The following is a 20,063-nucleotide window of genomic DNA, read 5'->3' as shown; positions in this document are numbered from 1 at the left end:
GAACTGGAACATTATCCTAAGGGCAATAGGAAGCCAATTAGGGATCTTAAACAGGAGAATGATGAAATCTGATTACATTTTTAAAAGCATCACACTGGCTGTTCAGTAGAGAAAGGACTGGGGTGAAGGGTATACAACATGGAAGGAAAAAGACAAGATAGGAGGCTGTTGTGTTAATAGTCCACACAGGAAATGTCAGTGACTTGGAACAAGGTAGAGGTAGAGAGAAATAGCAGATTTGGAAATAAGACTAATAGGACTTGTAATGGGTTGGTTTCATTCATTCATTTAATCATTCGGGAGACGTTCTGTTGAGCAGCAGTGAACAGAACAGACAATAATCCCTGCCCTCCTGGCGTGTATGTTCTAGTAGATGAATGAAGATATAAGTGGAACCCAGACCTCGAAAAAGTAGCAGCATTTAAACCAATGAAAAGGAAAAGGGTTCCAGGTGTGAGAAACGATACAAGCCGAATAACACACATTTGAAAATTACCAGGGATAGTATGGGCAAGCCCTGAAGTTCCATGGAGCCAACTGTGGAAAGGACTTAAGGATTTAGGAATTTTTCCTCGAGGCAGCAAAAAGCTGCTGATGGTTTCTGAGCAAAGATTCAACATGATCAAAGACTGTTTAAGAAAAATGGAAAAGAGGGCTTTGCAAAAGAAGTCGTTACAAAAGAAGAATTAACGTGACCTGGTCACTGGGTGTCAATGGCCATTTTTATTTCATTAAACTAACTTTTTTTTTTTGCGTAATTCTCTTAAAAGTAGAATTTTACTCTAGTCGAATATCACAGTCCAACAAAATCAAGGTTAATATCAAAACTATTTATGCATAAGTGTTTTTATGTTGTAATAATTCTTCCTCATTAACAGCCAGGAGGCAAGCCTGCAACGAATGGCCTCCTCTTATTGATTAGGAAATTTGCTTTCTAGAAGAAATGTGGCTTGCCTGGGATAATTGAAAAGATGAATGACAAAATAAGAAGTAGAGTGTACGGTTTGATTTGGCTCACTACATCATTGGCCTATTGTATGTGACATCACCCAAGAATCACTCTGTTATTAGAGCAGGCAGGAGACCAAACCCAGAGCAGAAACATTTGCAGTTCTGCCTCTAACATTCCAACTTCGCATGAAAATAGTGGCTCAAACACTACCAGTTTTGCCCAGGACCCGTCTGAGATCAGTGCAACAGACACATTCCTTCAATGAGCAGCATCTAAAGGTTATCCCCTAGTTCTAACCGTCTGGGTTGCAAATGATTCTTCTCTTCGCCCTGTGGCTGGTGCCAAGGGCCTGTGGGAAGGAATCCTTGGCAGATTTTGAGATGCTCTAATGTGGGCTCTGTCATGAAAGTGACAGTGACCATGAGAGGGCCTTACAGGTAACCTTAAGGAATCCTAAGAGGGAGAAGTAGAGCAGACGGCCAAGGAACAGGTTTCTGCAGAAAGGGTCCACTGATGTGGTTCTGGGCTCCGCCAGGACCCTGTAACATTAGCCTGAGGTCTCCCTTGGCACGAGCAACTGTCCACCCCGGAAGGAATGGAAGAGTCTGTCTTCTTGCTTTCTCCAAATGAATAAACCACTTTATGACTTCCAATTAAGTTCTCCCCTGAGGTTAATAATGGGGTCCGCAGCACCCCCGCCCATCCGACTCTCCGTTTCAGCATTTGCCAAAGGTCTTCCTGCTCCCTTCAGACCTAAGAATGATGCTTCCTAAGCTGCCATAATTTTGACTTGTTCTCCTAAGGAAGTCTTATTTCCACACTTTTAAGATAAAACCCAGAAAAGGGGGAACAGAGATAAAATGAACCTAAGCAACAAAAGAGAAAGAGAGAAAAAGAAAACGTAAGCTGTCACCATTGAAGAATTCAAAAAGTCTTCAGAGGAAATGCAAAGATGAACCATTTCACCGGGGCCTTCCGTGGACGGATGGAAGATTCTTGGAAGGCTAAAGACTACTTCACAAATAAGTAGGAGAATACTGTAAAGAAATAAACCATGGTTTCCATATGCCCAAAGAAGAGCTGCCAAAAAGATGCAAATGGCTGCTTCTGCCCTGCTAGATTTAGACATTACACTTTCCAGTGATTTTAGCAATTACTCTGAAAATTTTAATTAGCTCCCTCTCTCCAGCTTAATGTTCTGTACAAATTTAACAAATATTTGACCTTTAGCCTCACTTTGCCCCTGCACCCTGTTTTCCCCAAGTGCACAAACGTATGTTCTGGATTTCATTTTCCCGACTGTGGGAGAAGTTAATTCATCAATTTTGCTAATCCAGTCAGGTGCCGATAAAGTAAATCTTATTCAAGGTACTTCTCAGGGCTTTGTAAAAACAAAACAAAACAAAAAACAAAGAAACAAACAAAAAAAATGCCCCTAAAGGAAGGGGGAATATTTGATTAGCGGACAGAAAAATATTCCCATGTAACATTTTTCCCCTGGTCTTTTTAAACCAACTATTTCGTGGGAAATCCTACGGCATGCGCTGTGTGCACCCTGAAGTCTTTGAACTGGATTGGTCATGGTATAACACTCATGCAATAAACTTTTAGATAGACTCCATTTACTCGACTCCAGAAGATTTGGAGATCCAAAATCTTAGGGAGCCAAAGTCACATCCAAGTTGAATCCCCGTTCACAGAGCTTGTCACCTCCTATTTCAAAGAACTAAGAACCAAGAAGGGATGCTTTCCTTTTCTTTACATCTAAGGGAGGAGATGCATTTGGGAGTGGGGAAGCAATCTGCGGAAGGGAGGAGAGCTGAACGCATTCGGTTACACCCAGGGACCAGACAATTAACTAATTTAAGGAGAGACTACTCAGCCCCTAAATTGCCTTTTTAAAAAAGTACTCTAAGTCTCAAAATAGTATATGTAGCCTTGAGTATCAGGGTTTAAAAGAATGAAAGACAAAAAGGAAATAACTTCGGAGAGGAGGCAACCTGCGGTGGGGAGAAAGAAACCACAAAACTGTCTTAAGCACAGTGCCCCACTTCTTAATGTCGACCACAAATTGTTTTTAGCCTGTGACCAAACTCAGCCTCTGGGCTCCCAGGAGAAGGACTTCCCAGGCTGGCCCCGCCCTGATTGTCTGGGAGGGGTATGGAAGAAAAGAGCAGGAGTTCTAACTTCAGTTCTCCATCCAGTCTAACTGAGCAGCAACTCTGCTCCATTTAGGTATATTAAGGGTTAAAAAAAAGACCATGCATTTTGGATACAGCTGGAAGCCATTAACAACTCTGAGACCATTTCAGTAACCCAGTGAGAGGGTGGGTGGCCTGGCAGAGATCCTGAATCCATGTGTGCAATCACAGGCTCAGTACTGGGCGGGGCTTTATTTCTACCTCCCACTCAATGCAGAAATCTCCTCTCCATCAGTTCAGTCCCTGCTTGTGCGCGCCCAGCCCATTCACGGCTCATGAGGCAGCCCATTCCTTCAAGGGCAACTTCAATTACTAGAAAGTTCTTGGCAAAATTTGCCTCTATAGAAAGTCTGCCCTTTAGTTCTAGCTCAGCCCTCTGGTGTCATAGCACACAAATGTCCTACTTGTAAAGACAACTTGGCTCCAAATTCTCGCCTTGTTATGGCCAAACAACCCATTTCTGCCAGCCAGCCTTCACGTGTGGTGGTTTCCAGCTGCCTCCTGAGCCTGCTTACTCTTTGCCTGTGCTCATGTTTTCGAGTCCCTTCTGAAGAACGGGGCCCAGAACGGAACACATTCCCAGCTCCAAGGGCACCAGCATAGTATCGTCTAGGAGACCTTTTCCTTTCAGGAGCTTTTGAGGGAAATTTTCTTCAAGGAAGATGCAGCCACATCCCGTTTTAGGTACTGCCACTAGAGCATCTACTCCACTTCACACCCAGGCAAGCTTTCAGCTCCAGAGGACTTGCCTGCTGGATAGTGCTAGCCCGGCAGAGGCAGTCACAATCTGAAAAGGAGGAAGGAAAGGATGAATGAGCTTCCCCTGGATGCTCAGAAGGGGAGGGCCCAGTTTCCCACCAACTGTTGAGGCAAACAAGAAAAGATCACTTCAATCTTGTCCCCCGATCTAGGACACATCCTCTAGGACCAAGACAAAAGATCACTTTCATTGGGGCTGGCCCCATGGCCGAGTGGTTAAGTTCGCGCGCTCCGCTGCAGGCGGCCCAGTGTTTCATTGGTTCGAATCCTGGGCGCGGACATGGCACTGCTCATCAAACCACGCTGAGGCAGCGTCCCGCATGCCACAACTAGAAGAATCCACAATGAAGAATATACAACTATGTACCGGGGGGCTTTGGGGAGAAAAAGGAAAAAAAAAACAACAACAAATACCTCTTTAAAAAAATCACTTTCATTATCTATCTCTCTTGTCCAAAAACCTTATGTTGAGTCCCACATCCCTCACAGAACACAAGTGCTCAAGCCTCGTTCCCCAGCATGGGGCCTCTGTTGCAGGAGGCCAATCTTGTCCCAGCCGGTCCTGACCCCAGGACCCAGGCTCCCTCGTTTCCCTTCCTGGAATACCTTTTCTTCCTCTCGTAAGTTTGTCTGAGAGTTTTCTTCTTTCCTGAGCTACTTCCAGAGCACCTGAGAAACCAGTACTCACTGGCCATGGAGTCAGGATGACATTTCTGGCCACCGGAGGTGGGTCTTTCCCCAGAGTTCTCTTCTTCAGTAAACTGATGGCCCAAATAAGCACAGGAAGGAGCCTTTTGTTTTTGCTCTCAGCAGGTTAAATGCAATGGATGGTCATTGTTGTTCTTTTTGTCTGAGGAATGTCCTAATTACGTCTTTGCTTTCATTATATGGAGGGGATCCAGGGTCAGCCCAGGCTCTGGCTTTTAGAGATTAAGTAAATAAACAGTTATGACCTAACAGAGTCACCCCATGTATAAGCTGTTACCACAAGGTGTAATTTTGACCTCATCTTGCATTCCCAGCTGTGCCTCAGATCAACTGTGATGTCAAAGCTGGAAAGATAATCAATCCTGAGTTTGTTGTGAAATGTCCAGCAGGATGCCAAGACCCCAGATACCACGTTTATGGTACGGACATCTACGCATCCTACTCCAGCGTGTGTGGCGCTGCAGTTCACAGGTGGGTAACTCTGAGCTACTTAATAACTAGCAATCGGGATTTAGGTAGGGAGCCTCCGGTTCAGAGTTGCCTGATTTAGCAAGCAAAAATGTACAAATTTAACTGAGCATACTGTATTTCATCTGGAAACCCTATGCCATGGGATGACCCAGACGCCACGCATGGTCCTGGATCTCCTTTCACAGAGCTCTGTGGAAAGGAGGACTGACTTCTCTTTAAATCTTAATGGGAGGAGAAAGGAATTCTACTCTTCTGTGTTCACGACAAGGGAAACAAAGCCCTTGATGACGTAAAGCATTTTTTTCTACCCTTTTGTGCTGAGCAAAGAAATAATAGAAATGCGACTAAGGAAGGTCCAGAAGATTGGAGAAGAAATGTCACAGCTGTGGTGATGGCCTGGAGACAGATGGGAACAGGAAAAGTGAGAAGGAGGGTGACAGGTGGTCCTGCTTGGTCAGCTGTTGGTTTGGGATCCAGGAAGGAGGACAGGAGGTATGACATGCTTTGGACTAAGTCACTGCCTAAATAAGCAGAGGCAAAGTGACCTTCTCAGAATCCTCATGCCTCTTTTGCTTAAGCTTGGAGTCAAATCACAGGGAAACTCATGTTTACTTAATATCTTTGAGACTAAGGCTGCTATGTAAGTGTCAAGCACTTGACCTATGTTATCTTATTTAATTCTCACAATTCCCCTATGTGGTATCTACTACTATTATCCACGTCTTAATAATGAAGAGAGGTTGAATAGTTTTTCTAAGCCACACCTTTTAAAAAGTATCAGAGTGAGGACTTGAACCCAAGTCCAGCACCCACGCTCCTAACCACTGCCTGGCACTGCTTTGAGACATGGCTTTTGAGTCAGTGCTTGGCTACTGGATCCTGGATGAAGTTTCTGAGCTATTCAGGCTTCTGATGTCTCTTTTTCTTTCCTTGCACACCAGTCAGTTGATCGTTTAGTGGTGTCTCTGCCAGAGAGAGATGAGGATGTGACATTCATTCCCTTCCAAGGTGTCTATTCAATAGCCTTTCTGAAATTCGGGGAAGAGGTAAGGAAAAATCTCTGCATAAAATTAGATTTAAGGGGCAGGCGTGCTGGCACAGCAGCTAAGTGCGCACGTTCTGCTTCGGCGGCCTGGGTTTCACCAGTTCGGATCCTGGATGCGGACATGGCACCGTGTGGCAAGCCATGCTGTGGTAGGCATCCCACATATAAAGTAGAGGAAGATGGGCACGGATGTTAGCTCAGGGCCAGACTTCCTCAGCAAAAAGAGGAGGATTGGTAGATGTTAGCTCAGGGCTGATCTTCCTCAAAAAAATAAAATAAAATAGTTAGATTTAAGAATTACTAGTAGATTTTGCTGGCAAACTCCTCTTTTCCCCATCACCACAGAGAGATGATGAGCTAACTGGTGTTTTAATGGGAGGGGGAGTACGAAGGCTCTATTAAGCATAAGTATGGAACATTGAAGAAAAACACCACCAAACACTGTTCTTAACTCCAGACTATGGAGTAAAAATATTTTGTTTTCACACTGAAATCAATTTCATGCAAAAAGGCAAGAGGTATGCAAATCTACACACACATGCATGTGCAGGAATATGCGTTTGCATGCCCACACACAATTATTTACATACACATGTGCTTATACACACGTTTGTGCCTCCCACACACACTTGCACACATGTGCGTGCTCACATACAGCTTTACTCACACACATCTGCATGCCCATACAGCTCCACAACCATCAGCACTCTCCGATCTGTGTCTGTGTAGACACTGACACCTGCTACAGAGGCTGAGCCTGTCTTAAGGTTGCCTGTATTTTTCCAGCTGTGATTTGAGATGGTTGGCACTTGCTTCCTCTGGCATTTGCTGACTTTCTCTTGCCTTGCCATTTTTCCTATGCAGTACAGAGCCAAGTGAGTTAAGTTGACCTCACCAAGATATCATAACGACACTGTGATTCTCTGACACTGTGATTCTCTCCTTCTAGCATCACAGGGTTGAGATGACTCTAGTTGAGGTTGAGATGGGGCTGCTGTTAGCATCCTCATTTGTTAGAAGAGGAACTGAAGCATAGGGAAGTTAATTAAATTGCTAGTTAGTTGCACATTCAGGATTAGAACTTATGTCCCGTGACTTCCAGCCCAGCTCCCCAGATGATAGATTTACATGAGAATTGGGAGGGGTCCCAGTACTGCGTAGTGTATAAAGTGAGGACGTGAAGGGGATGCAGACTTTGGAGCAGTCAAAGTTGGGAAAGGCTTTATGACGGATGGACACACCTCTGGGGAGAAAATAAGAAGAGCGTTGACAATGACTAGGACTCAGCAATCCTAGTGTTTGGGTTGGAGTGTAGGAACTTGCTAAAAAGAATATACATGAGGGCAGAGGGGCAGAGGAGAGCTCGAATGTTTCAAAAAACAAGATTTGCCACTTGAGCAACTGAGTGCCATTGTAGCTTCCTGGACCAGTGACTGATACAGTGGGAAACTATTTGGAAAGTAATATCACTGTCCACGGGGAGGATGAATAGAAGTCTTAAGGGAAAACAGATAGGAATTTTGGATCCTATCAGTTCCGTTTTTCACAAACAGAACAAGTCGGTTTTCAGAAGGCAAGATTTAAGAGAGAGAATGTGTGTGAGTTGAAAGTACACGAGGGACCGTTCATCATGGTCCTGCCAGAGTCCCCCACAGTCGGAACTGGGAAACTGCAGAGAGCATACTTTGATTTAGAAATTAAGATTTAGCTTAAATTCATACCATATATCATAATCAGATGTCTTATTATGAATGATTTCCTTGATTCTTTCAAACCAAATGGATAATGAACATATTCGACACATCATATTTTGGCTCAGTCTGGCCCTGAACTAATTTCTGTATTTAAAGTGGGCCCAGGTGCTGGGGATGGGGGAGAATTCTCTGTGCCGGGCAATGAAGAGGCCGTCTCCATGCAGAGCATTCTTCACACTGATTTCTGAACAGAAGCCTGCTATGAGAGTGGCAGCCATTCAAAACCTGGCCTCAAAGTGGGCAGTCTCTTTTCTCCGAGCCAAGAAGCCAAGAAGTCAAGGAGCCAAGAAGCTGGCACTCAGCTTATCCCAGTCCTCAGGGTCAGGGAGGAGGCAAACCTCAAGGCCATGTTCAGCAACACACAGGGTGTCTGAGGAATGCAAAGAAGTGAAGCTGGTTTTGCTTTCAGAGAATATATACAAAGTTCCTATATCTGAGGGAGGATACAATTAAGGTCACATTTACATAAATTCTCTAAATTACCATGGCTCTGAGTCCCCATCTGCCACAAAAGTGAAGCCACAGCCTCTTTCAGGCTCTCTCCTTCCTCCCGTATCTCCTACAGTGGTCCGGTCTCTGGTGCCTTCCACCTCTGTAGACTGCAGTTGCCTCCTGTAGTTTCCAGACCACTGATCTTCCCAGGATCGGCCCTTCCCTAGGAGAATGTCTGGGAATATCCATGTCCTCCAGTTAAGTCCACCCACAAGATGAGGCTTCACTCTTGTCTGCCACAGGAAAGCCTCATGAGAACACAATAGTTCCACATCTGCACCTTTCCTAAAGTCTGAGTTTTCAGTCCTCCATAACCCTCACGGGGATGTCCCCAGCCCAGTGCGGCTTGAGAACCCCCTGGGCCCTGTCCATCCCCTTCAAACTGCCCAAAGGAAGCTCAGCACAGGCCGCTCCTGCCCTCACTCTGATGGCAGCTGTAATGCTTCTGACTTTTAAACAAGAGCAAGTACCTGCGCGCGCACACATTTTCTCAACACAATGGAATATAAATCCAAGGGCAGAATAATTTCTCTGGGGGAAAATAAAAAGGTAGAGTTATTTCTATTTCCCTATTAATTATAAGCAAAGGGACCATAGGATAATTTTTTTTTAATAATTAGAAATTTCAGCCTATGCTAGCGGTGTGATAATGAATGTTTAACAACCAGCTCACCGAAAAGGGGTAGGGGTGCTGATTTACCAATTTCTGTGGTAGAAATCCTCCCACCAAGGCTGATTGCAGTCTACCAGTGTGAAATGAACCAGCTTGTACAATCCTGAAAGCTTAACAATTGGCTTTCGCAAGCCAATATGAGCATCTCCCACACACCACTGACAGGCCTTCCAAGGCAGAAGCATAGAACATTGTTCTTTCTGTAAGAAAATTTCCAACCTGAATGGGAGACAAAATTAACTCAAGAAATTTTTGGGAAAGAGTACAAGACCAAATAAAATCAGTCTCAGATGTGAGACAAGATTCTAAAACGTTGTTAGGAAGGGGCACAGCTAAGTCACGTTGGAATCTCTGTGAAGGAGATGTTGTTGGACTGAGCTGCACCTGGCGGCTGCACAGGCCCAGTCAGGCAGAAGGGGGACCCAGGTTTTCCAGAGCGAAAGGGCAGCATGAACAGAGACGTGTGAGTGGGAATTGTGTGTCCATCAGGGTTGCTGGGACCAGCCTGGCTGCAGGCAGATTGATTCTGAGAGCTCCTGAGGAAAGAGAGGGCTGGGTTGCAAAGAAGTGACGGAATGATGAGGACTTGGTGTCTGGAGATGCCTGTGCTTTTGAATCCCAAGTAGCAACTGCGACCAAGGGGGACAAATCCAGGATTCCGAGTCAGTTAGACCTGGGTTCAAATTCTTGCCTTGCAATTTACTAGTGACAAAATCCAGAGTGAGTCACTGAGCTTGTCTAAGCCTGTTTCTATGAAACAGGAATAACAGCATTCCCTCCACTCCACAACTCACAGGTTTGCCTGGAGGACCCAGTGAGATACCGTATGTGGGAATGATTTTAAAGCAATCAAGTGCTTCACCTGTCAAGTATTATTATCATTTTCTTTCCTTCTGGGTCATTGGGAAGTTGGGTGTTGAAAATTGTTGACTCACTACGAAGGTGGGAGAGCAGGAAATGGCCACTCTCATTCCTGGAGGGAAGGAAGGGTGTTGATGGGAACAAATCTAAGTACTTTTTTTAGCTCCCCCATGCCATAAATTACAGATACCCAAAGGAGCCATTTTAGGCTCTGGGGCAAGGAAACGACAACGTGAAAGTGACAGCTAAGAACCAGAATGGAGCCCCTGCCTCACGTGGAAGGAAAGAGGTAGATATGTCGGTTGCTGTCACATCAGTATCTAAAACCTTCAAAATCCTAGAAATGAAAGAGACAATCTCCAGACTTTGCGGACTCTTTAATGAGTTTAATTTAGCTGCACTCCTTCCTTCTCTGGCCCAACATAAAAGGAACAATTTGCTTTAAAAAATGTCTTACCACCCTTTGAAATAACTGGAGTCATTCAGTGATGTCACAAAACCAAACTGGAAATTGTCAGGAAAGAGGTTTTAATTAAAAGAACTAGTGGGAATGAGGAAACCAAAGAAAAGAAATTTGGTGGCGTGGTGGCAAAGAGAAATTCTTGACAGATGGAACCATCAGGTCCTGTAATAAGAACGAGATGGGCATTCCTCCCAAGAGGTCAGATGCCGGGCTGTGCAATGGAGGCACCATTCTTGAGGACTGGGCTGCAGGTCAAGGTAAACCTTTTCTTAATGTCGCTGCTTTCGTATTTCTAAATAAAGATGGTGGCTGGTTTGATAATCTGTTGATCACGTCAAACAATATTTTTTTGTTCCTTCTTTAAAAATTACTTTTTCTCTCTTCATAGTGGTGTGCTCGATAATTCAGGAGGGAAAATACTTGTTCGGAAAGTTGCTGGACAGTCTGGCTATAAAGGGAGTTATTCCAATGGTGTCCAATCATTATCCCTACCACGATGGAGAGAATCCTTTATCGTCTCAGGTATGCCCACACGCTGGAGAGATGCTGCTCAGCAAGGGCGCTTGGGTTAAGCGACCTCATGGGATGAAATGTGCTCTTCTCAATGTGCTATGAGTTTGAGTTTATGGCCCACGTCATTTCATAGAAATCTGAAGCGTTAGTTCTTCTGATGATTAGAATCGTGAAACAATGAAATATAATTACAGTGCTAAGCCACTACAAAGTCTGGGAATAGGAAAAAGCTCCAATTGCTCATTTTAAACACACTGCAGTTATCTATAAGTTCAATCAAACTTGTAATTAAGTGAATTACATTTAATAACTTGGGTTTTTGAACTACTCCTTTAGTTAGGCCAAATATGCCTCGTATCTGGAAACTCATTCCTTAAGATTTCTGGCAAATGAGTAGATAGGGACATAGGCTCTTAGAGGACTGAGCTATAATTTAATTTGAGATTTCCTTTTATTTAATTAATTGTTTCACTAGTCAGTTCCATTATCTAGCTCCATGGGATTTTATAGATAATCATGTTCAATCTTTTTGCCCCTCTTCCAAAGAGGTAATTAGTAGATGAGCTAATGACTAGTGTGAAGAGGTGACCAAGTATCTCTGGACTGCCATGACCGGCCCTCCGCCTTTTTTCTATTTTTGTGAATTTCCCCAATCTAATCTTTTATTCTGAAAATTTTAAAATTTACATAAAAAATGTAAAAATAGTACAACGAATACCCATATTCCCTTCACCTAGATTCACCAATCGTTAATGCTTTGCTCATCTGCTTTATCCATCTACCTATCGTCTGTCTACATTTTGTTCTGAGCCACGTGAAAATGTGAAAATAGCCATGCTGCAGACATCGTGACAGTTTATCCCTCAATACTTCAGCACACATCTTGTAAGAACAAGAACATTTCCCTAAATAACCACAATACCAATACCACACCTAAAAAATTAGCATTGATACAATAATATTCTCTAATAAATAGCTCTTATTCAATTGCATCCAATTATCCTAAAATCTTTGTTACGGTAATTCCTGCTTTTCTGGAGGCGGGGGAGATCTGCAATCCAATCAAAGATCATCCATCGCATTTCGTTGTCACATCTATTTAGTCTTTAATCTATAACTGTCTATCACTGCACTAGCTTTTTTGGTCATGGATGCCAGTGACATTTTTAAGTCCCAGCCAGTTGTCTAGTACAATATCCCACACTCTGGACCACAAACAGGTCCAACGGTTTTACTCATGATTGGATGCAGGTTAAATATTTTGACAAAGACATTACCTAGGTAGTATCATAGCACATCCATTGTGTCATATCACAATGGCCATGTCAGGAGGCACGTAATGTCAGTATGTCCAATTGTTAGTGATGCTAAATCTTATTACTTGGGTATTTTACAGTATCTCTCCATGATAAACGTACTTTGTCATTAATAAGCAATCTGTAGGGTGATGCTTTGAAACAGCATGAATAGCTTTTTCCCCAATAAATTTTAACCAATGGTTTTAACATCCATTGATGATCCTTGCTATAGCAAGAATTACATTAGTAATTGCACAATTACAGTTGTTCTAATTCTGTCATTCCTTCTACATTTGTTAGTATTCTTATATAAAGAAGAGGGGTTCTCCCCCTCTCCATACATTTTTTCAAGTATCCCTGTGGACTCACGGATTGTTTTTAAAAATACAATATATTATAATCCATTATCATCATTATTTTTTTGGTGCTCAGATTTTCCAGGTTTGGCCAGTGGGAGCCCTCCAATCTTTTGACTTGCCCCCATTAATGTTTGAGCACAGCACGATGTTCTATCTTCACCTTACGCTTACCCTACCCTGGGCTCCCATTTTCTCCAAAGAGGCTCCACAGGATTTTGAACTACACTCTCTAAAACCTTCCTGGCGTCTTAATAAGATTAGGAGCCATGTGTCTCTCCTGAGAAGGAGCCACCTATGGAAGACCAACTGAAGCAAGGAAGAGAGAAATGTCTCAGAGCAGGTCTTCCAATCTGGGTGGTTTTTTAGCACCTTTAGCTGTCCCATGCCCCAAACCCTGCTATCCTACATTGTTCAAAGTTTTAATAGGGCTACAAACAGACCTTTTAGGATTCTTCTCAACTTGAGCAATCCCTGTTTCCTCTTATCTATGGAATTCTGCACACCTATGGTTCAAATTAGACCGGTTTCTACGTCAGAGAGTGGAGGTCATCAACCACAGTACTGACAAATAAAAATGGCAAGCAATAGGATATATTGGAGAATATGAGGAAGCCATTTGGTATAAACCTAATTCGGCCTGACCTTGTCTTTCCAAAAGAGCCTGACCGTGGCTGTTGAGCATGCATTGTATATCTGCTTTAGATATTCCCTCTGGCAAGAACAAAGGCCCTTGAGATAAAGGTGCAACTTCCCTCCCCCTCCCAACGTTGGCATTCCCTTGAGGATTAAGCATCTTTCCTTAGGCTAGGAACTGATTGCTGCGCTCACCTGTGACCACCCAGCTCAAGACAATGCTTGCCTCCTGCTACGCCCTCTGAGATAGCAGATGCACTACCTGTTGTGTCCATCAAGCACTGTACCACAGGGCAATCTTGTGACTATTGTGGGAGGGACATTGCAATCATATGTAAAGCATCCTCGTTGGGGGTATATAACCACTCTGTGTACCTGACTTCTTTGGTGCCCTTTCTTGCTTAGGGAAGAAAGGCCCCGGGCCATGGTCCTCAGATTTCAGCTCAGAATAAACTCACCCAAATTTTCATTTATAGATTGGTTATGGACTATTTTCGTGGACAGTACCATGAGGTTTGCCTCAAACAAAACATTCAGCATAGGGGCCGTATGAAAACGCTAAGGTCTAGAATACAAATTTGTTGAGCCTAGAGAGAAATGTAATCTCCACATAGGTGTTTACCAAGCAAACAGGCTTAGCCAGCAGTCCAAGAATCCCAACAGAGGTTTAAAAGAAAAATTATTTCCATGAGAGTAGAGATGTTTTGGGTTTTATAAATGAAAATCTATCTGCTGAAATTATTCTCTGTAAGTGTCAACTTCCATGTCCTTTCATTCCACCTAGTGACATTTTTGGCCAATGGTAATAAACATTTGTGCTTCTGCAATGGCTAGGAGTCTCTTTCAAATGGATGAGCTAGAGCACACTGCAGCATAAGGGGAGCAACTGACTGGTACTAAGAGGTGTTCCCCGTTGCTCAGAGGCTCACAGCTAACAAGTTTAGCCAGATCATGTCAGAATCTTCCTCCAAAGGCTCATGCCTCTGTGACCTTTCTCTAGGTTTTCATTTCTAATTTTCACACGTCACTGTGCTCCTTCAATTAATTGACTTTGGCAGGCTGGGAGCCGAGGGCGGGGGAGGGGATGTGCATTTTTGGTCAGCTCGATCTTTTGACAGTCCAGGGATGGGAAAGGTCAGAGAGGACCCTCCTCATACTGCCCGTTTGTTCTTTGATCCGCGTTTCAGAAAACTCAGCTCATGCTCCTTTTCCTTCTGAATAGAAACAGAAAGAACCGTAGGATTTTAGATGTGAGAAGAATAGGAAATAGAGACGATGTCTCTGCAGCGCTCTGCTGATAAAGGGAGGCCCACAGCCAGGGGGCCCTCCTTGGGTCTGAAATAACCTCAATCATTGTCTGTGGAGCAAGCCCAGGCAAGGGCGAGGACCTCAAATGCCAAGCTCTGTTCCCAGGTGACTTTATTGAGATGAAGTAATGCAAGTAAGCTCAAATATTGTGCCTCATCCTCACTTTGAGTGACATTTATGGATAATACCAAAATAACCTTTTTGTATCTCTCTAGTGATATATCATTCCAAAACATTTTAATTTCTTTTTCCATTAGACCCCTACAACTTTGCAAGTAAGTTGGTCCATATCTTTATCCAAATTTCCTGAATAAAAGAAAAGAGAGTCTCAGAGATTGGGCAGTTAATTAATGGTAAAATAGAAACAGAAACCTAGATTTTCTTACTGCCCATCCCAGGCCTTTCCTGAGACCCTGTCTTCTGTCTGCTTCATGACTCCACAAGCCTTTGTGCTAATAGGACCTTTGGCAAAATCACGCACTAAATTCTGTTCCACCCCCCGGGTCTCCTCCCCAAGCCCCATCCTATAAAAATGTTCCCGCAGGTTGAGAGTTAAAATGCCTTCTTTATCGGACGTAAATATTGGATAACCGGTGAGACCCTTCCCCAGGGTATTTGAATTTGAACAGAGATCCAAGCATTAAGATATTCTTTCTCTGAATCAATATTTATTGAGCATCTACTACAGTCAGACACTGCTCTAGGCACTGGGAATTCAACACTTACCAAGTGAGACAAGTTCCTTGCCCTTAGGAGGCTCCTACATTCCAGTGATGCTTTGACTTTCCTTTTCAAGGAATCTCATCCCGGGGTTTTTCAGGCATTGCTCGCTTCACGGTGGAGAAAGGCTCTGCAGACCACTTTCAGTCATCCCAGGCTTGGTACTCTCTCACCCAGCCCCATCAGCCGACTGTTTATCTTTTTTATGCCTCCGCTGTTTCCCTTATACACGTTAGCATTCCTTCTCCTCACCTGGCATCTCAACTTTCTCTCCCTGGGTGGGCAACAAATGGTTATTTTCAAGACTGATCTATGTTTACCTACTTTAAGGTTTCTCTAGTGCCGTGGAATTCAAATGGCTCCCATGGGGTCCATGAAAGAGAGAGGGAGTCATTCATGCACAGCCAGCCTGGGAACCGAGCTCTCCAGCTTCCGAAAGGAGAGCACGGGCAGTGTTTTTACATCCATGTACTGACCTCATTAAACATGCGAAGCCACATGTATGAAAACCTTAGCTTACGCGTCACATCTTCACAGGCAAAATAAGAGTTACTAATGTTACTCTGAGTCATGCTCCGTGATTCCATTTTATTGCTTCCTTTCTAATATTAATAAGACACAGGCTACACAGAAAAACAGAATTCGACTTGACTTTCTTATTGTAATCAACAATTCAGTGCCAGGGAAACTGATTTTACTGCACTCAAGGGAAACAAATTGGAAGGAGGGAATCAACCTCTCAGAACAGAACCATCTAAAACCTCGAGCTCTAAAAATATATTTTTTTTCCTCTTTTGCAGAAGCTAAACCCCAAAAGGGTGTAACCTACCCATCGGCTCTTACATATTCATCATCTAAAAGCCCAGCTGCCAAGGCAGGTAAGTGTTCCTGTGTGATTTCATCTAAATCTTCTGAGTCCGTAAACACGCAATATTGTGTTTTAGGAGATAGGGTAGAAATTAACGTCTTAACCAGTCAAGCCCCACTGACTCTGGTAATATTTTAACAGATGCCAGGAACATGGGCACAGAAATCAATGGGATCAGATGGCTGGGGCTGAAGAGTGAGGCCTTCTTTTCTGTTTTTTGTTTTCACAATTCGGAGGTTGTCTCTGTGTGTCATTTTCATTCAGAATGGCTGCTGCCTTGAATGTTATTGTACTGTTACATTAGAAGACGACCTGACATTCTGTCTGGAAATCTTCCCCGGCAGCTGAAAGGGAAAAGGCTGTCTCTACTTAGGTATGAAATGAAGCAGAGAGGATGATGTGGCTTATGTGATAACAGCAAGCAGCTAATCTGAAGAACCCAGGCCAGAGAAATGCTGTCTATGAAGTCGTGCCGACCCAGCTCCATGTGAACCACAAAGCGGGTACAGGTGGACCTCAGGCCAAGAAAATACCTTTTTCTAGTTTCCGTGTTAAAGCGGGAGCTATGCTGTGCGTTATTGTGTCTTTGGGGGTACTTTGATATCCCACACAAAGAGAAGCTGTGAGTTGCTTTATAATGGGATTTTGCATTGCTTCTAGAAACTCCATGGGCCAGCTGATTTCGTTCATGTACTTAAGGTGGACACGGTTTAAGAATAGCAACAGAAGCTAGCATTTATTCAGTATTTGCTGTGTGCCAGGCACTGTTCCAAGAGCTTCACCTGATTATTGCGTTTAATCACCCCAACACCACCATGGGTATGTACTATTCTTAGCCCTAATTTACAGTTTGAGGAAAATGCAGCGCAGAGAAGTTTAGTAACTTGCCTTTTGCCACACAGCATGTAGCAGAACTGAGAATCAAACCCAGACAGTCTGGCTCCAGAAACCCCTCTCTATATCATTATCCTACATTTTCTTATGCTCATAACAGTGTATATAAAGATTCCTGATTTGAGAAGCTTTGGCGTACAAATAGGAAATGGTTTTCATTTTCCCCCAGTTATTGCTCCAACTCTATCTTTAATAACTTCTTAATTATTCCAATAATCTAGACTTGTTTTTGTTTTAATTGCAAGGATACAGCTTTTCCCCACCCCTTACCCCTAAGACGGCAGCAGATGATGGCAGCTCATGGACCACTTCTGAGATATCACCTGTCCTCTTTTGGTGTGTGCACAGAGAAGAGGAATAGGTGACAGAGGTCTCCTTAAGGGACTGGCCAGTGGACGGAGGGAGGGTGGGTGTCCCTGACCTCTCTGCTGTCTCAGCTAGGGCAGCAGTTCTCAGTGATTTCTGAGGAGGAGATATGTGTGGATATTTGCAGCCAGGGGGCAGTGTTCAGCTTTATCCTGGGCCCCTCTTACTGGGCCAAAGGTCTATGCCCCATCCTTTTCTCTGAGTTCGGTGTCCCATCCCTTGGCCCAGCAGCCCCCGGGGCAGCCCCTTCCCACAGAGCCATGGGAATGACTGGGATTCTCTTCCCTTCTGGGGTCTGAGGAGAACTGGGATGGGGCGAGGTCACCATTCTCTTCCCATCTCACCTCACCTTTGGCCTCCTGAGCCCTGCTGGCCCAAGCCCCTCCAGCAGCACCCCTCCCCCCTTCAGACGTGATCCCTCTGTTCAAGTAAGCCCCCAACTTCAGGTCAAGCACGCGAAGAGACCACATGTCAAGCACCCCCTATTTCTACCCTGAAAGGGAGAGTACTTCTAAACTGCAAGAATACTCTCCAGAACTTTCTCCACAAGCTCCGCTCCTGCAGTGCCCCTGGTGGGCAGGGGGTGCTGTGGCTCAGAAGGGTGGGCAGGGAACAAGAGGCCTGTCTCCCCTCCTGGCAGACCCTGTGGTCTTGGTGAATGATTCTCTTGAAGCCCCTCCATTTGGGTTGGGGAGGACAAAGCATGGAAGAAGGGAGGCAATATCCTCTTACCCTGAACACTGCTCTCCCCAAAAGGTGGCTACTGACCCCCCTTCTTCTGGTCCTTTCCTTCTGCTGACGGGCCTGGGTGATGGTGCGGGTTCTACTGGAATGGTCCCACCCATGGGAAGTCCAGAGACACCTCTCCTCAATTAGAACAGGGGTAGGAGAGGACTTCTGGTTTCAGCTTTGGGCCTTAGCCAGAATGCAAGCAACGGGAAGAGTCCTGACAACCTCTTATGACTGTACCTGTCAATTATCGAGTGTTTTCTTTGTGCCAGACACCTGTACTACACACTGACCCTGAGGCAGAGTACTGGTGTCTTCCCCATTTTCAGATAAGGAAGCTGACCCTCAGTGAGGTTTAATACCTTGCCCATTACCATTCTAACTGGCCCATACAGCACCCAAACTCTGATTGTATCCCCTCAAAGCAGGTAACGTTGGGCGGAGAGAGGTGGAGGGGAGAGAAACTACAGCCAAATGACGGACAACTTAGATCGTAAAATCCATTTGATTTCTACGTCCTCCACAGCAGAGACCATTTCCAAAACTTATCTATCTCCCCCAAGCACCATGGCCCAGCTGACGGCCCTCCACCCCCAGCAAGCACGTGTTCCATAAGCCTGACTCACTAACGTCCAGGAGGAGCGTGGGAGAGCCAGGAAGCCTTTCTTACACTTTGCTCCTCCTAAATTAAGAATTAGCAAAAGCCATAGTTAAAACATCAGGTGTTGCTATGTCACTTGTCCCCTCTACCAAACCGTCTCAACCTTCGATGACACTCTCAGGTATTACTATCCCTTTATAACATCATCCATAGTTGTCAGAGTCTAAAAAACTAAGTTCATTCATTCATTCAATAACCATGTAGTGAGCATCTTCTATGCACCAGACTCCAATGTAAAAGAGAGACTTTGGGTCTCACCCACCTTCAAGATAGAAGGAGTTATAGTTGAAAGTTTTAAAGGAAGTAAAGTTTAAAGTTATAGTCACCAATTCAAATAAAAAATTCCAATGAGAACCATAAACAGGCGGCCCCCTTTGTTGCTCCTCTTCCTTAAATGATAAAATTCCTTTAGAAATTGGGGGACGCAGACAAGATGGAGATATAGGGCCAGCAGCTGTTCGGGTCTCAGCACGCCCCTACAAAATCCCTCTTCATCTCTCCAAGAATGTGAGTTAACAGGTAAATCAGGTTAGGATGACGCCCCCCACCCCGCCACCAAGCATAACAACCTTCTTCCATGGGAAATTAGCTCACTCAAGAAACAGAAAGCATCTTGACTTGCCAAGTGCAGCTCCTGCAAGGACAGACATTCCTGAGATTTAAATGCGTGTCCCCCACCCGCCCCCCGGCAGCTCGCAACCAGGGGCAGGCAGCTGCCATTTAGCTAGAGCCTCAAGCTGCTCTGAACTAAATAAAAACCGGTGAACGTTGATTTGTAGAAGTTCACCGAAAGCTGGGAGGGCACATCGCTGGCGCTGCAGCAGGAGAAGGGACAGTAAATCTTTATTCGAGGCTGCTGAGCAAGAGTGTCAGGAAACCCCCCTCCTGGCTCCCCTTGGCCGTCTGCACAGCCCCTCGCCCCACAAGAAAATCAAGCCCAAGTTTATTGTAATCGATTTGACTTCCCAGGCCCCTCCTGCCCTCACTGCCTATACCCACCAAGGCCCCCTTCCCTGTCTCCTGAGAATAAGACTACCCCTGCCAGAACCCTAGAGAGACCTCCTGCCACCCTCTGACAGGAACACATTCAGGGATCTTAAAGCTACTCATGACTTGCCTTCCACTTGGTTCCTCTTTTGTGGAAAAAATTATGGAATTTGGAAGCAAACAAATGTGGGTCCAACTCCTGGCTCTGCTATCAATTGTCTGTGTGACCTTAGACACCGTTCTTGACCTCTTGAAAAATCTGTTGCTTATCTTAAAAATGAGAATACTTGCATCGACTTCCAGGATTGTGATTAATATCAAAAGTGAATGCTGATGTAAAAGAGGCCT

The 20,063-nt window shown here is 44.5% G+C and overlaps 1 protein-coding gene and 1 long non-coding RNA gene across 2 annotated transcripts in view; one reads left to right on the top strand and one right to left on the bottom strand.

Moving 5' to 3' along the window:
* Window positions 1–20,063, top strand: part of VIT (vitrin) — a 114,162-nt gene that overhangs the window by 39,999 nt on the left and 54,100 nt on the right. Inside the window, exons 4-6 of the mRNA XM_005600060.4 lie at window positions 4,935–5,091; window positions 10,768–10,901; window positions 16,011–16,088. Coding sequence (XP_005600117.2) covers window positions 4,935–5,091; window positions 10,768–10,901; window positions 16,011–16,088 — 369 coding nt within the window. The remainder of the gene's footprint in view (window positions 1–4,934; window positions 5,092–10,767; window positions 10,902–16,010; window positions 16,089–20,063) is intronic.
* LOC111768123 (uncharacterized) lies at window positions 268–6,879 on the bottom strand. Its single transcript, XR_002800213.2, has 2 exons — window positions 6,804–6,879; window positions 268–3,940 (listed from the first exon to the last, which is right to left on the bottom strand). It is a non-coding gene; the product is annotated as an uncharacterized lncRNA (long non-coding RNA).

This window comes from Equus caballus, chromosome 15 (genome assembly GCF_041296265.1).
Source record: "Equus caballus isolate H_3958 breed thoroughbred chromosome 15, TB-T2T, whole genome shotgun sequence".
Taxonomy (NCBI): Eukaryota; Metazoa; Chordata; class Mammalia; order Perissodactyla; family Equidae; genus Equus; species Equus caballus.
The sequence above is the reverse complement of the archived record's forward strand: the minus strand, read 5'-3'. Positions and strand labels throughout refer to the sequence as shown.